The sequence below is a fragment of the Schistocerca gregaria genome, chromosome X, assembly GCF_023897955.1.
Source record: "Schistocerca gregaria isolate iqSchGreg1 chromosome X, iqSchGreg1.2, whole genome shotgun sequence".
Taxonomy (NCBI): domain Eukaryota; kingdom Metazoa; phylum Arthropoda; class Insecta; order Orthoptera; family Acrididae; genus Schistocerca; species Schistocerca gregaria.
This window is the reverse complement of record NC_064931.1, coordinates 764,263,445-764,280,457: the sequence shown is the minus strand read 5'-3', so window position 1 is coordinate 764,280,457 and position 17,013 is coordinate 764,263,445. Positions and strand designations below refer to the sequence as shown.

Genomic DNA, 17,013 nt, shown 5'->3' with positions numbered 1-17,013 from the left:
TTGTATTGCTGCGTGACTGTTTTTCGGCCTCCAACTGTGACACTTCATGGCAACATGTCTGATTTGCAGTAGTGCTTGAGCACTTTACTACAAATGTGTTCTTGTGCTCTGCAGGAAAGGAAGCCGTTCGAACTACTGAGGGGACTCATGAAAGACAACATTCAGAAAGATTTGAGCGGTGGTGGGGAAGAACTGTAGCAAGCGGCTACACGGGTAGCAGGGGTTGTGTGGCGTGGACTGGGCGGTTTTTTTTAGGTTAGATGGCCTCGGGCAAGTACAGAAAGGGCAACAGCCTCAATAGGTGCGGGGCAAAGTCAGGACATGCGGGGACCAAGCAGCAATCGGTATTGTAATTGTAAACTGTCGAAGCTGCATTGGTAAAGTACCGGAACTTCAAGCGCTGATAGAAAGCACCGAAGCTGAAATCGTTATAGGTATAGAAAGCTGGCTGAAGCCAGAGATTAATTCTGCCGAAATTATTACAAAGGCACAGACGGTGTTTAGAAAGGATAGACTGCATGCAACCGGTGATGGCGTGTTTGTCGCTGTTAGTAGTAGTTTATCCTGTAGTGAAGTAGAAGTGGATAGTTCCTGTAAATTATTATGGGTGGAGGTTACACTCAACAACCGAGCTAGGTTAATAATTGGCTCCTTTTACCGACCTCACGACTCAGCAGCATTAGTGGCAGAACAACTGAGAGAAAATTTGGAATACATTTCACATAAATTTTCTCAGCATGTTATAGTCGTAGGTGGAGATTTCAATTTACCAGATATAGACTGGGACACTCAGATGTTTAGGACGGGTGGTAGGGACAGAGCATCGAGTGACATTATACTGAGTGCACTATCCGAAAATTACCTCGAGCAGTTAAACAGAGAACCGACTCGTGGTGATAACATCTTGGACCTACTGATAACAAACAGCCCCGAACTTTTCGACTCTGTAAGTTCTGAACAGGGAATCAGTGATCATAAGGCCGTTGCAGCATACATGAATATGGAAGTTAATAGGAATATAAAAAAAGCGAGGAAGGTTTATCTGTTTAGCAAGAGTAATAGAAGACAGATTTCAGACTACCTAACAGATCAAAACGATAATTTCTGTTCCGACACTGACAATGTTGAGTGTTTATGGAAAAAGTTCAAGGCAATCGTAAAATGTGTTTTAGACAGGTACTTGCCGAGTAAAACTGTGAGGGACGTGAAAAACCCACCGTGGTTCAACAACAAAGTTAGGAAACTACTGCGAAAGCAAAGAGTGCTTCACTCCAAGTTTAAACGCAGCCAAAACCTCTCAGCCAAACAGAAGCTAAACGATGTCAAAGTTAGCGTAAGGAGGGCTATGCGTGAAGCGTTCAGTGAATTCGAAAGTAAAATTCTATGTACCGACTTGACAGAAAATCCTAGGAAGTTCTGGTCTTATGTTAAATCAGTAAGTGGCTCGCAACAGCATATCCAGATACTCCGGGATGATGATGGCATTGAAACAGAGGACGACACGCGTAAAGCCGAAATACTAAACACCTTTTTCCAAAGCTGTTTCACAGAGGAAGACCGCACTGCAGTTCCTTCTCTAAATCCTCGCACAAACGAAAAAATGGCTGACATCGAAATAAGTGTCCAAGGAATAGAAAAGCAACTGGAATCACTCAACAGAGGAAAGTCCACTGGACCTGACGGGATACCAATTCGATTCTACACAGAGTACGCGAAAGAACTTGCCCCCCTTCTAACAGACGTCTACCGCAAGTCTCTAGAGGAACGGAAGGTTCCAAATGATTGGAGAAGAGCACAGGTAGTCCTAGTCTTCAAGAAGGGTCGTCGAGCAGATGCGCAAAACTATGTCTCTGACGTCGATCTGTTGTAGAATTTTAGAAGATGTTTTTTGCTCGAGTATCATGTCGTTTTTGGAAACCCAGAATCTATTCTGTAGGAATCAACATGGATTCCGGAAACAGCGATCGTGTGAGACCCAACTCGCTTTATTTGTTCATGAGACCCAGAAAATATTAGATACAGGCTCCCAGGTAGATGCTATTTTTCTTGACTTCCGGAAGGCGTTCGATACAGCTCCGCACTGTCGCCTGATAAACAAAGTAAGAGCCTACGGAATATCAGACCAGCTGTGTGGGTGGATTGAAGAGTTTTTAGCAAACAGAACACAGCATGTTGTTATCAATGGAGAGACGTCTACAGACGTTAAAGTAACCTCTGGCGTGCCACAGGGGAGTGTTATGGGATCATTGCTTTTCACAATATATATAAATGACCTAGTAGATAGTGTCGGAAGTTCCATGCAGCTTTTCGCGGATGATGCTGTAGTATACAGAGAAGTTGCAGCATTAGAAAATTGTAGCGAAATGCAGGAAGATCTGCAGCGGATAGGCACTTGGTGCAGGGAGTGGCAACTGACCCTTAAAATAGACAAATGTAATGTATTGCGAGTACATAGAAAGAAGGATCCTTTATTGTATGATTATATGATAGCGGAACAAACGCTGGTAGCAGTTACTTCTGTAAAATATCTGGGAGTATGCGTGCGGAACGATTTGAAGTGGAATGATCATATAAAATTAATTGTTGGTAAGGCGAGTACCAGGTTGAGATTCATTGGGAGAGTCCTTAGAAAATGTAGCCCATCAACAAAGGAGGTGGCTTACAAAACACTCGTTCGACCTATACTTGAGTATTGCTCATCAGTGTGGGATCCGTACCAGATCGGGGTGACGGAGGAGATATAGAAGATCCAAAGAAGAGCGGCGCGTTTCGTCACAGTGTTATTTTGTAACCGTGATAGCGTTACGGAGATGTTTAGCAAACTCAAGTGGCAGACTCTGCAAGAGAGGCGCTCTGCATCGCGGTGTAGCTTGCTCGCCAGGTTTCGAGAGGGTGCGTTTCTGGATGAGGTATCGAATATATTGCTTCCCCCACTTATACCTCCCGAGGAGATCACGAATGTAAAATTAGAGAGATTCGAGCGCGCACGGAGGCTTTCAGACAGTCGTTCTTCCCGCGAACCATACGCGACTGGAACAGGAAAGGGAGGTAATGACAGTGGCACGTAAAGTGTCCTCCGCCACACACCGTTGGGTGGCTTGCGGAGTATAAATGTAGATGTAGATGTGTGTGGACTCTGAATGGGTAGTATGTTGAAAGCGACCACTACTTCTTCAATATACCCGGTAAGGTTCCGATTTACACCATCCATCTTGTCTGTTTCCCACCAGGTCTTGTACACAGAGTTTACATGGAGCGTAAGGACACGCGAACAGTGTCACTTCTTATGTGTTGAAGTAACAAAGTAATGTATCTGCGGCAGGTAAGAAATCTGGAGGATATAAAGTCACAGAAACAGTATCTACGAATCTAGGAAAATTGGAAATTTGTGGTAAGGTCTTATGGGACCAAACTGCTGAGGTCATCGGTCCCTAAGCTTACACACTATTTAATCTAACTTAAAGTAACTTACGCTAAGGACGACACACACACCCATGCCTGAGGGAGGACTCGAACCTCCGACGGGGGGAGCCGCGCGAACCGTGGCAAGACACCTTTTTAGACCGCGCGGCTACGAATCTAGCATTTGACTGTTTAAAACGTAAGCATTTCACCAGAGCAACGAACTGGTTTAAAGGTGTATGTAAGAAACACTTTGAATTGCTTACTAAAGACGTTCTTTCCACTGCGCGCCACTCTGATGTATCAAGTTCTCCTTCTATCCGTCTTAGATTCTCCGTAAGATCCCATATAACTATCTGTCCAGTGGTAAGTCCGCCTACTAGTATGTCTGCGTTGTGCGGGCAGAATTTTAGGCACTGGACAGGCCGAGGACTAAGAAGAGTCAGCTGAAACAACAGAGAAAAACGACATATCACTTAATTTCACTGATGTTATATTTTTCCTTCATGTTCATTCATATTTTGACAGTTTACACTTTGTCGGAAATATATATTTTATCAGCCAGAACAATATCACCATTTCTATATCGAGTATCAGTGCGGTTAGATGAAAGAATGGCTGATTTATGCCTCGGTAACAGACAGCAGACAGTGAAGATACAGCAGCTATCAAGGGATATCAGCGTAAACGACGAAGCTGTACTTGCTGGCGTCATTAGTAACAATGGAAAATGAATGGAAGGCCTTACAGCTGGAACGAGGTGTCAAATAGTTGTATGTTCATCTCTCAGAATGTTCTTAGAAGAATCCTGTGCGCTTTGTAAACTAGAGAAGGCGTTATGTGACGCATCTGGGAGTATTGCGCAATATGGAGTAAGACTCAAGGTTTCGTATCAAACCATTCATCACACTTGGTTGCAAACAGAGCTGTCTAGCATGCGAGTAGTTCTTGTAACCCTCTTAAGCCAACGAAATCATCAGTTATGAGTGCAGTAGGCATGTGAACATAGAGACTGAATCATGGAACACTGGATCAGGTGAAATGGCTGAATTGTCTTTTCAGAATTATCCTTCAATACTATACATTTTAATAGAGACAAGTCTTTATTTTGGACTGTAATGTACACCATTTGCTCTAAGTTCCTTTAAATCTTGCTTGAGCACGGTTAAAGCGCATGATGTACAGAGATGCTAACTTTTGTGAACAAACAACCTGCTCCGCACATAAAATGGGTTTCTCTGTCTCGTGTCCGCCCACTAGTATTGTATGTTTGCGTTGCGCGGGCAGAATTTTAGGCATTAGACAGGTCGCGGATTAAGAACAGTAGTTCAGTACACCTATGCAGTTTTGTGCTTCTTCACATTATAAAACACAGACCACCAAAACGATCATGTTCCACAGTGTTTCCTTATGCATTATTTACACTCGTATGGTGAGAGGTGAGAACAGATGATGCACCCAGGAACATTGTCAAACATGATCATTTTGCTGATCTAGGTGTTACGGTGCAGCGAGGCATAATGTTGCATGTGTGTACTGACCTCCAAATCTTGGAACACAGTACACTCACCATTGAGCATTTGTGACTCTGTACTCCCTCCTCATTGCGTCTTTTCAGGGGTGTGTACAGCTCTGATTTCATTACTGTGAGCGACAATGTGCCATTGTATCGAACTACAAAGGGGGCAGAGTTTTTGGAATGACAGGATATTCGGTGGAAGGACTGGCATGCCAATTCCCCCGACTTAAATCCCATTGAGCATGTGTGAGAAGTATTGGGGAGATGTATTTCAGCAAGTAGACATGAGCCAACGACCATACAGCAGTGGTGGAGGAATGGAATGCGGTACCATGAGAACTAGTTACCAAGCTTGTGGCCCGTGTGGGAGTACACCGCACAGAACATGCACTGTGGTTCATTGGGATCACACACTCTATTAAGAACCATGTCCCAGCTTTTGTAATGCCCAGAGGATCACAACAAATTGTGTTCACTTCATTGTAATTATTGTCTTTGAATAAAACTGTTATTTCTGTTCGTCTCACTGCATATTTCTTCAGCTACCTTCTATATTACAATATAGTAGTTATTTTTATGTGTGCTTCAAGTTTTACTGAGCAATGTTTCTCGGCAGTGACTCATCTTGTGAAAGTTACTTTCCTCCGTAAGTGCTGCACACCTCTGAATATTGCAGAGATCGATTATTCATTTTTTAAAATATGAATACCGATAATGCCATTGACAAGTCCAGCGTATAACATTGGATTAATAATGTCTCTCACACTATTGGGACTTTTTGTTCCTCCATAGGCTTTCTTACAAACATCAGTTATACATAATATTTGACTATACATTTCTGCATTTGTCTGTAAGTATTTGTCAAAAGTTCGACGTTTTCAAGAATACTGGATTCATTGAACCTAGCGTACTTTCAAATTCTTCATCCACAGCCTTTATTGCATGCTTCGTTAAACTTATAGACAGCATACCCAATATATGTAGTATTCCACAGATAACCTTAAGTGCTTCAGTGACATCATCACCCTCATCATCTTTCATGTTTTCATAAATACGTTGTTTTATTTGGCTTTAACGTCTTTGTCTTCTTCATCTCCTTCATATTGGTCTCTATTCTTCTTCTTCTTCTTCTTCTTCTTCTTCTTTTTCTCGTTCCTGAGTGGCTGTCCATCTTGAATCAAACACTGTAGAGGTTAGGAATGGTTTTAAATGCTTTCTCCAACACAGACAAAACTTAAGCTTGCCTTTTTTTTGCATCAATGACTGTTTCTTGTGGGTAATTCATTTAGATTTCCAGAAAACATCTAGAGATATTTTGTAAACATTAGGCGCAGTTGGATTATGGTCACCGGCGAATCAGTTTCCATTTTTTGACATAATGACTGTAGTGTAGTAAATTTTATTCCATATTTATTAGTAGCCTTCGTCAATGAAAAACACATTATTATTACTTTTGCTGCTTTCCTATAAGTTCCTTTTCGTGTTATGTCTTTGTTTGTGTTATTTTTTGTAAATTCCAATATTGTATTCATAACGAAAACACTTAAAAAGAAACTGTGTACGACACTTCTAGATTGTTACACTGTGACAGCTTGTGATGGTGATGGTGGGTAGTGTTTAACGTCCCGTCGACAACGAGGTCATTAGAGACGGAGTGCAAGCTCGGGTTAGGGAAGGATTGGGAAGGAAATCAGCCGTGTCCTTTCAAACGAACCATCCCGGAATTTGCCTGAAACGATTTAGGGAAATTACGGAAAACCTAAATCAGGATGGCCGGAGACGGGATTGAACCGTCGTCCTCCCGAATGCGAGTCCAGGACAGCTTGTGAGAGAATATGACAAAATGCCTATAGGTTGTGATATTCGATTACAGATAAGCATTAAACAACGTTGTGTGAAACTGCGCCAAATGTCACCATTGTTACAGCAAAATAGTAACAAACTGCCCCATATTATATCAAAAATTGTAACAAAATACCCTATATCACTGTAAAATAGTAACAACTCTCCCCCATGTTACATTGAAACTCTTAACGAATTGACCATGTTAAAGCAAAACTGTAGCAAAATACCTCGCAGCTAAATTATAACAAATTGCCACATGTTGGAGCAAAAAATGTAACAGATACAACTAAATTTTAACAAAGTGCCCCTGTTATGGTGAAATTATAACAAATAGCATCCTCATGTTACAGCAAAATTTTAACAAATTGCTCCATATTATATCTAAATCTACAAACTGACAAAAAACATTACAACAAAGTTGTAACAAAATATCCTTCCTGTTATAGTGGAATTGTACCAAAGTACCTTATGTTACAGTGAAACTGTAACAAATTACCCTCTGTTACAGTGTAAGTGTGGCAAATTACCCAAAGTTACAGTAAATTTGTAACAAATTGCACCCTGTTACAGTATAATTGTAAAAAATTACCCACCTGTTACAGTAAAATTCTAAAAAAATATTCTCTCTTATAGTAAAATTTTGACAAATTTCCCCATGTTACTGTGAAATTGTTCCAAATTATCTTATCTTACAGCAAAAATTGTAACAAAATTCCCTGTTATAGCACTACTCCGCACACGACAAATACTTTATGCAGTTTCTCCCACACAGTTTCATTGACATTGTTCTGCAGCAGCAAATTGTTAAGTTCAGATATCAAACATTGCCGCCCCATGTAACTCTATTTCAGACAATGAGCTTGCTTTCACCAGATCGACCATGAGATGTGTATTGATAATACTTAGTTTTGAGAGTTCTCTGCATAATGCTACACACTACCACAGCAATTACAGAAGTAAATAGAATAAAATTCGAGGTGTGTACGCAGTGTATTGTGTGTGGCTGTTTTTTTCTTTTTTGAGTAGCTGTTGTCAATCGTATTAATGATGTGCTCCTTTCTCCTCCTTCCATTCTGATTTTCATTCTCATTTACCCAATACGGTTTCATGAGGACTATATTGTCATTCTTCCAGAGAATCCCGTTTAAGTTCCACTAGCATTTCTCTTACACTTTCAAATGTGGATTGTATCGACATGTTAACAGCACAGTAATGCGTCTCTCAATTCAATGTACATTGTTACGTCTTTTTGAAAATGCCTCCAAACACTTGAAAAATATTCTAAAATTGACAGCATTTGTGACTTGTATTCTATTTCCTTCATAGATATGTTGTGTTTCCTCAGAACAGTTTCATTCATAAGTTATAGCCCTTAGAATATATTTAAAAGTTAGCATCTGTCATTATACCCAGAAGAAATGTTGTCCTTGGTTTTCTGCATTTTCTTACAACTATCCAATGAAGGTAACTTTCTGTAGGCTACAGCACCATCACCAAAAGGTCTTGCAATGCTGCTGACCCTGTCAGCTAAATCGTTTGGGGAAAATGCTACCTCACACTGATGAATGTATGAATCGGTAGTGATCTTGCTCAGCGATTCACATTGACATAGCCACCAAATTCGTTATATCTCAACAAGTCTGGAACGAAATTTATGGGAATTGCGTAAACATGTGATGCCAGATACCTTTGAAAACCTGGAAGCACCCCTGTAGTACTGCTTCAGTGGCATGTTCAATCTAGTGACAATTCTCAGCCGTCATGCGGAATGCAGTGTAAGACATAACAGCAGACCCTCTCTGTCATGACCTCTACAATTTCGCTCAGAAAAAGTCTTTGCACACAAGTACTCCTGTTGAAAGAATCACACCAGAATTCATCAGAAACGATACAGAAATCCCCGTAGCAGCATCCAATGTCTATACCATGCTATTAGATGCATATCCAGCAGAGCAAAACATCTAACACCAGTGTTCATCAGAAATGATTTAGAAATTTTGTGGAAATGTCTGATGCGTATGTCTGACAGTCAGTCATATTCAATTGAAAACCTGTACACTAGTCGTCGGAGATAGGAACGTACATCATCAGTGAAATACGTAAACGTATGGTAGTTAAGATGGAGTGCCGCTAAACATGTCAAATAATCCTATTTTTCCCAGCTAGTCCTCTAAATATTAGTTCTTTCACACTTTGTGCTATTATACCTACTTGATAACGGCACCAAACAAGCGGATGGTTCAAATGGTTCAAATGGCTCTAAGCACTATTGAGCTTAACATCTGAGGTCATCAGTCCCTTAGAACTTAGAACTACTTAAACCAAACTAACCTAAGGACATCACACTCATCCATGGCCGAGGCAGGATTCGAACCTGCGACCGCAGCAGCACCGCGATTCGGACTGAAGCGCCTAGAACCGCTCAGCCACAGCGGCAGGCAAACAAGTGGATGAGAAAACTAGAATTGAGTAGATGTAGAAACTGTTGTCTTGAGTGAATAACTAAATTTGTTTCTCTGATTTATAGAGTGACTGGTACGGGAGCAGGTTTGACACAAAATTTGCATATTTTTTACAACATTCAACGATTTTGGCAAAAATTCCCCGACTTAATATGTAAATATGTAATTTTTTCAGCCAGCGACTAGCCATCGCTGATAGGACAAATGCACACTGACTAAACGAGAATTGATGCACCCTACGGTACGCGATACCCAGCTACCAAATAAAATTCAGCTGTATGGACGATCGGTGATACGGCCACTTACATTTTTATGAACTGAAGTGCTACTTTCTCAGAATACTTCTCCTATATAGAAGGAGAATTTTTAGAATTGTGCGGGCTGACAATCATAGGACAAAATTTGGCAACATGCTGCGTAGCAGTTCCGAGGAACCCCCATAGCACTCACCGTCACACCAGTTCCTAGGTAATCGACACACTGCTAAACAAACAGCCATAAATAAATATCTAAAATTATTGTAGCTATTTCACGTAAGTGATGGCTGTGTGTAAAGAAATAGTCAGCAAACACGGAAAGAACAAGTAATTATTCAAAGGAAAACAAAGCTCTGCGCTCGTGTAGTTCCATTCTTTTGGAGTTTCCGTGTGCCAGTATTGTTTACTACAAATGAAATACTTGTGGCAAGTCAAAAAGTAAGTCCATTTTTGACCCATAAAATAAATGAATACTTCTCTTCGTAAACAATATGACAGACTTTTATTCATTTAAAAGATGTGAATTATATTATTCAATTATCATCAATTATAGAAGATAGCTTTCATTTAATTAGAAAAAATAAATTACTTTTGTGCCAATAGAATTATATTCTTATGCATGTCCAGCAAAAGACTTAACTTTCTCTTCAAGTGTGGAGAAATACGTTTATTTTGTCCATAGTCATACGTACAAACTTTTAGTCCATTATTTTCTACTCAAGGAGCTTAATTACTTTATGAAGTCGGAAGAGGACAGGTTTCCTCATTTCGTAGTTTCAACAGATGGAGATTATGACCTTCAGCTCCAAATACTTTTTATCCTCATTTACTTAAGAGGAAACGCAGTTATACTAATGACACTGAAACCTGGCTGACGAAGGTACATTTGAGGAGGGCAAGGAAAGACTGTAGAGGAGGATGCCCTCCCCCCTACACACACACAAAATAAAAAAAAGTATAATGAGGAAAAATGGTCGTGTCATGATGGATACACCGGTTATCATCTATCGTCAAAGTTAGTCTCTGCCAGGACACTTCGTCGGGTGACCTGTTCAAATGTGTTCAAATGGCTCTGAGCACTATGGGACTTAACATCTGAGGTCATCAGCCCCCAGGAACGTAGAACTACTTAAACCTAACTAACCTAAGGACATCACACACATCCATGCCCAAGGCAGGATTCGAACCTGCGACCGTAGCAGTCGCGCGGTTCCAGACTGAAACGCCTAGAACTGCTCGGCCACCCCGGGCGACGCGTGACCATGTGGGAACTCTGTGTACCATTGGCTCAGGGACACGCAATTCGCCAAAATGGCGTCTAATTGAAAGAACTACACCATTCCCTTGAGCCATACGACATTATTATAGTCATCATCTGAACTATATAATTTGAGCTACGAAGTATGACATGTGTCAACTAATGATGGATGCCAGCTTGCCCTGAAAGCAGATGAGTAGGAAAATCAATCCCCCAATTAGCGAATACAGCATCGGCATTGTGATGCTTAACACAGTCACGTCCATGAACTATCTAGGCGTAACGTTGCAAAGCGATATAAAATGAAATAAGCATACATTGACGGTAGTAGGGAAGGCGGATGGTCGTCTTCGGTTTTGTTGGGAGAATTTTAGGAAAGTTTCGTTCATCTCTAGTCCTCGATTAGGACACTAGTGCTACCCATTCTTGAGTACTCTTCGAGTGTTTGGAATATCCACCAACCCGGATGAAAGGGAGACATCCAAGAATTCAGAGGCGCGCTGCTACATTTGTTGTCGACAGGTTCGATCAACAAGCGAGTTTTACAGAGCTTCTTCGTGATCTCAAAAGGGGATCCTTGGAGGGAAACATAGGGAAAACGTTTAGAGAACCGGCATCTGACGCTGACTGCAGAATGGTTATATTATTGTAGACGTACATTTTGCCTAAGGACCACGAAGATAAGATAAATTAGGGTTAGTACGAAGGCATACAGTCAGTTGTTTCTATCTCGCTCTATTTGCGAACGAAACAGGAAAGTAGATGGCTAGTAGTGATACATTGTACCCTCCGCCATGCACCATACGGTGGCTTGCGGAATACGTATTTAGAAGTAAACGCTGAGAGCAGCCTTTTACATTTTGGGTAATATTAAATGCATGACGCACCAGGTAATGGTACCACAAATGAAACATGCTTTCAAAATTCTTGTAGTAGACAAATTGTTGTAATAATAAAACTACCATCGACGAATAAATGCTTTTCCAGATAATGGATCAGCTAATATTATTCTGTGGCGGTACAAAGCTTCAACTTACTAAGTGTTTTAGGTCCGTAGCATGTACTCCTTCAGTTACGTTTATATTTTTTTAATTTTTTTATTTGCAGTTGACAGTAGAGATTATGTATTTAACCATTACCGTTTCAGCCTTAAGGCAATTATCGTGTGGTAATGCATAAGATTTTGCTTCAACACTTGTCAGATCCTCTGACATTTTTATATGTCATCCTCAGAATAATGGCCTTAAAGCTGAAATTGCAGTTCTGAAATAAGTAATCTCTACAGTCGATGCTAAATGTGGTGTCCCCCACCAATGAGAAGTGAATGAAAGTATAAATTGAAAAAGCTCCCTGTTTGTATCTTATTTCCTTTAATTAATGACTATTATAAATTTTGGACAATATGATCCTAGACGTTATTTAAAAACACCTAGACTATTGGTTCATCTAGATTATATGGGGACATTCCCTCACCTATTTGATTCACATTGATAGGTTGTGCAGATCATGGCTAGGACTTAAACATATGTAAAAAGGAAACGCAACTCTCTTCCATTTTCAAGAAAATCCAGTTTGAAAGTTTTAAGCATACATATACACCAATAATGATCGTTACCATCCTAGGAGTACGTAGCCGTCCGAGTAAGCGCTCGTTTTCGTATAACTGAGGACTGTGGATCGAATCTCAGTCCCCTAATGTATGTCTTTTTCCCACGTAATTCTAATGACAGGTTTATTATGCCTCTGCAAATATCAGTATCTAAGGAATCATTACTTGTTGAAATAATCTTCACCTTGAAATTTCGAGGTTTTCTCTAACATTTTGGACGTAGTTTACCATTAACACCGCATTCCTACAAATTAGTACCATGGGTCTTCCTTTGCTTGCAAGAGGCTACTGGCTCATTTGGACAAAAGGTGCAAAAAGCAGCTCATGAGTACGCACACAAATACAAACACGTTATGATAACATTTTCAAAGTCCGGCAGACTCACAACAGTACTATACAGGAAATTTCTAATTCACCTCTTGAAGACGTGCATGAGAGAAGAACAATTTATTTTACTCCTCGACTCATGGAGAGGGCAGATGAAACCGGTTTTGTACGACGAATTTTTTCAAGATAGAGAGGGTCTATCAACGTGCAGTATTAGAGCAATTCGCCGAAAATATACTCCACTGATGCACCCCTGAGACGCTTATTTTTACAGGCTGATGAAAAACCTTATAAAGCGGCTGCAAAATTGCTCGCACATCATTTAACACAATAGAGAGATAGCTTCAACAGAAGACTGTATAAAAATTCAATCAATCGTACACTATCAGTTGTCTGATCCAGTATTCGGTGACAGATATTCGTGATACGCCGCGAAACAGTGTCATGATCGAGAACCGTTTATGTACGTAAGCCAATTTTGGTTTGTATAGAAACAATTAAAAAACCGTGCTCATGCAAAAAAATCGTCAATCGTTACGTGTGCTGTATGCCACTATAATTAATGTTTTATATGTTTCTACGATAGATAATATTCTGATGCGTGCAGTGCATACGTGTCACAAATGTAGGTACAATAATGTCAATAAAAGGACTATACCGATTTGATGCAAAACTGTAGTGTATCCTTGTTTTATTTTCAATGTCTTTATAAAAATATTTGGTTATTCCTATTTTTCAGGATAAGTATTATGCAAATAATAAATTTATCATTAAATACTGATAATATGGACAATCATAACACATCTGTTGTTAGAGTTACGTGAGAATAAAAAAAATCACCAACAGCGACATTTTATTCATAGGCCATGCGCTTAAGGAAGTAAGCGCTTAACCACTGGGTTACGGACTCCTTGGTTATTGGCGACCACACAATAGTATATACACGCATGCCTGACACTTTCAAATTCGATTTTCTCAAGAACGGTTGAGGCTTACGCCTTCTTCCTTACGCACAGGGTGACTATTATTGAACTATATGAAAAAAAGGCCGGCCTCTGTGAACGAGCGGTTCTAGGCGCTTCAGTCTGGAACCGCGCGACCGCTAAGGTCGCAGTTTTGAGTCCTGCCTCTGGCATGGAAGTGTGTGATGTTCTTAGGTTGGTTAGGTTTAAGTAGTTCTAAGTTCTAGGGGACTGATGACCTCAGATGTTGGGTCCCATAGTGCTCAGAGCCATTTGAACAATTTTTTTTTAAAAAAAACGTAAATTAGTTACAAACTACGGTGAGCACACATTTTCTTCAACATATAAACGTCACTATATATATTCGGCTTTAGATTATGAACTGTTCGATATGCTTGCCACCATTGGCAATGCTGCACAGCAGACGAACAGCGAAATTCTGCGTGACCCGCTGAAGTGTAGGAACATTGATGCTGTCGATGACCTCCTGAATGGTGGTTTTCGACTCAACAGTGCTTTTGGGGTTATTGCTGTACACCTTGTCTCTAATACAACCCTACAAAAAGGAGTCGCATGTGCTCAGATCCGGAGACTATGGCGGCCAAACGAGGCCGAGGCCAGTGGCCTCCGTATACCCCAGAACCAGAATGCGATCCCTAGAGTGATCGTTCAGGACATTAAACACTCTTCTGCTTCGATGGAGTCGAGCACCGTCTTGTATGAACCACATGTTGTCGAAATCAGGGTCACTTCAGATAACGGGGATCAAATCACTTCCAAAACCATCAGGTGCCGTTCGTTTGTCACTGTGCCATCAAGGAATATCGCACCAATTATTCCGTGACTAGACATTGCGCATCACAAGTGGAGGAGAATCTCACAGGTGCCTTAACAGAACTTGCTACCTATTACGACGGCAATAATCTCAAACCAAACCATAGTAAATCTCAAGTATCCGCCTTCCATCTTAGGAACAAACAAGCCAAACGGAAACTCCGAGTCATGTGGCAAGGGGAAGAGCTGAAACATACAAACAGCCCAAAATACCTGGGAGTAACATTGGACAGAGCACTTACTTTTAAGCAGCACTGTCACAACACTAAAAAAAAAAGGTCTGTGCCAGGAACAACATACTGCGGAAGCTAACAGGTTCATCGTTGGGAGCTCAACCACATGTTTTGCGCACCACAGGTCTGGTGCTGAGTATCTCAGCAGCGGAATACGAGGCGCCAGTTTGGAGGAACTCTGCTCACACTAAGCAAGTTGACGTCGCCGTAAACGAAACTGTACGTATTGCCACAGGATGCCCCAAACCAACTCCCAAAGAGAAAATTTATCCCATCATAGGCATAGCATCACCCACTATCCGCACAAAAGTAGCCGCCGAGATCGGAAGATCAAAACAAATGAATGATCCTCGACACCCGATGCATAAGCGCCGAAAACAACGTGTCCGGCTGAAATCCTGCAGGAGTTTCATTGAAACTACTGAAGAGCTCGCCACCAAGCCCGTCGCAAGGCGGCTATCTCTTTGGGTAGAAATGGTGCCACACTCCACAATGGAACTACTTGAGGAGGGATCTGCAGGATTTCAACTACCTTTTACAACTTGGAGGTCATTAAACCGGCTGCGCACTGGAGTAACTGGGTGCAAATCAAACCTATTTAAATGGGATTACAGTGATAGCAATAGGTGTGAATGCGGAGCAATACAGGACTTTGACCACCTACTGATTTGCCCAGATATGTCTATAACATGCACTAAAGATGATATTTTGAAAGTCAATGACAAAGCAAACTACCTTGCTAATTACTGGGAAGGGAAGATATAATTGGTGCATCCGGATTCGGAAGAAGAAGAAGAATCACACAACCACCCGTTGAGGGTGAAGAGACTTCTCGATCACGAAATGTGGATTCTCAGTCCCCCAAACGCACCAATTTTTCTTGTTGACGAACCCATCCAAATGAAAGTGGGCTTCGTCGCTAAACCAAACCATATTCACATCAAAGTCCTGTTCATCAGTACTGTTTACAAAAGTGTTGGTGAAACACAACCGCTGTTCCGTGGCCCTGGGGCTTAATGACTGATGGGTTTGAATTTAATATGGGAAAAGATGCCAGTCTTCAAAAGCAGTTTGTCGCAGTGTCTCGCAGTTGCTTCCAACCTGTTGTGCAGCTTGTTTGATCGATTTCCTGAGGCTGATTTGACACACAGCGCGTGTCTCACCCATGTTTTCAGGCTGTCATTCTTTTTGGACCACCAACATTGCAAACACTGTCGTCAGGAACACAACCCGTTCTCTCAAACTTCGAATCAAATTCTTGATTGTTAGCACACATGGAGCAGTTGTCTTCAGCTTGAACTCGGTCGCAAAGTTCCTTTGAGCCACAGTTGGGCTGTTATTACTCGTGTAGTAAGCCTTCACAAGCGCTATCTGCTCAGGCATACTACACTACTGGCCATTAAAATTGCTACACCACGATGATGACGTGCTACAGAAGCGAAATTTAGCCGACAGGAAGAAGATGCTGTGATATGCAACTGATTAGCTTTTCAGAGCATTCACACAAGGCTGGCGCCGGTGGCGACACCTACAACGTGCTAACATGAGGAAAGTTTCCAATCGATTTCTCATACACAAACAGCAGTTGACCGGCGTTGCCTGGTGAAACGTAGTTGCGATGCCTTTTGTAAGGAGGATAAATGCGTACCATCACGTTTCCGACTTTGATAAAGGTCGGATTGTAGCCTATCGCGATGGCGGTTTATCGTATCGCGACATTGCTGCTCGCGTTGGCCGAGATCCAATGACTGTTAGCAGAATATGGAATCGGTGGGTTCAGGAGGGTTATACGGAACGCCGTGCTGGATCCCAACGGCCTCGTATCACTAGCAGTCGGGATGACAGGCATCTTATCCCAATGGCCGTAACCGATAGTGCAGCCACGTCTCGATCCCTGAGTCAACATATGGGGACGTTTGCAACACAACAATCTTCACGAACAGTTCGATGACGTTTGCAGTAGAATGGACTATCAGCTCGGAGACCATGGCTGCGGTTACCCTTGACACTGCATCACAGACAGGAGCGCCTGCGATGGTGTACTCAACGACGAACCTGGGTGCACGAATGGCAAAACTTCATTTTTTCGGATGGATCCAGGTTCATAATGGTCGCATCCGTGTTTGGCGACATGGCGCTGAACGCACATTGGAAGCGTGTATTCGTCATCGCCATACTGGCGTATCATCCGGCGTGATGGTATGGGGTGCCATTGGTTACACGTCTCGGTCACCTCTTGTTCGCATTGACGGGACTTTGAACAGTGGACAGTACATTTCAGATGTGTTACGACCCGTGGCTCAAC

The 17,013-nt window shown here is 41.6% G+C and overlaps 1 protein-coding gene across 1 annotated transcript in view; it reads right to left on the bottom strand.

The window, feature by feature from the left end:
* LOC126298308 (dynein axonemal intermediate chain 3-like) overlaps positions 1–17,013 on the bottom strand; it is a 311,679-nt gene that overhangs the window by 177,160 nt on the left and 117,506 nt on the right. Inside the window, exon 8 of the mRNA XM_049989604.1 lies at positions 3,669–3,848. Coding sequence (XP_049845561.1) covers positions 3,669–3,848 — 180 coding nt within the window. The remainder of the gene's footprint in view (positions 1–3,668; positions 3,849–17,013) is intronic.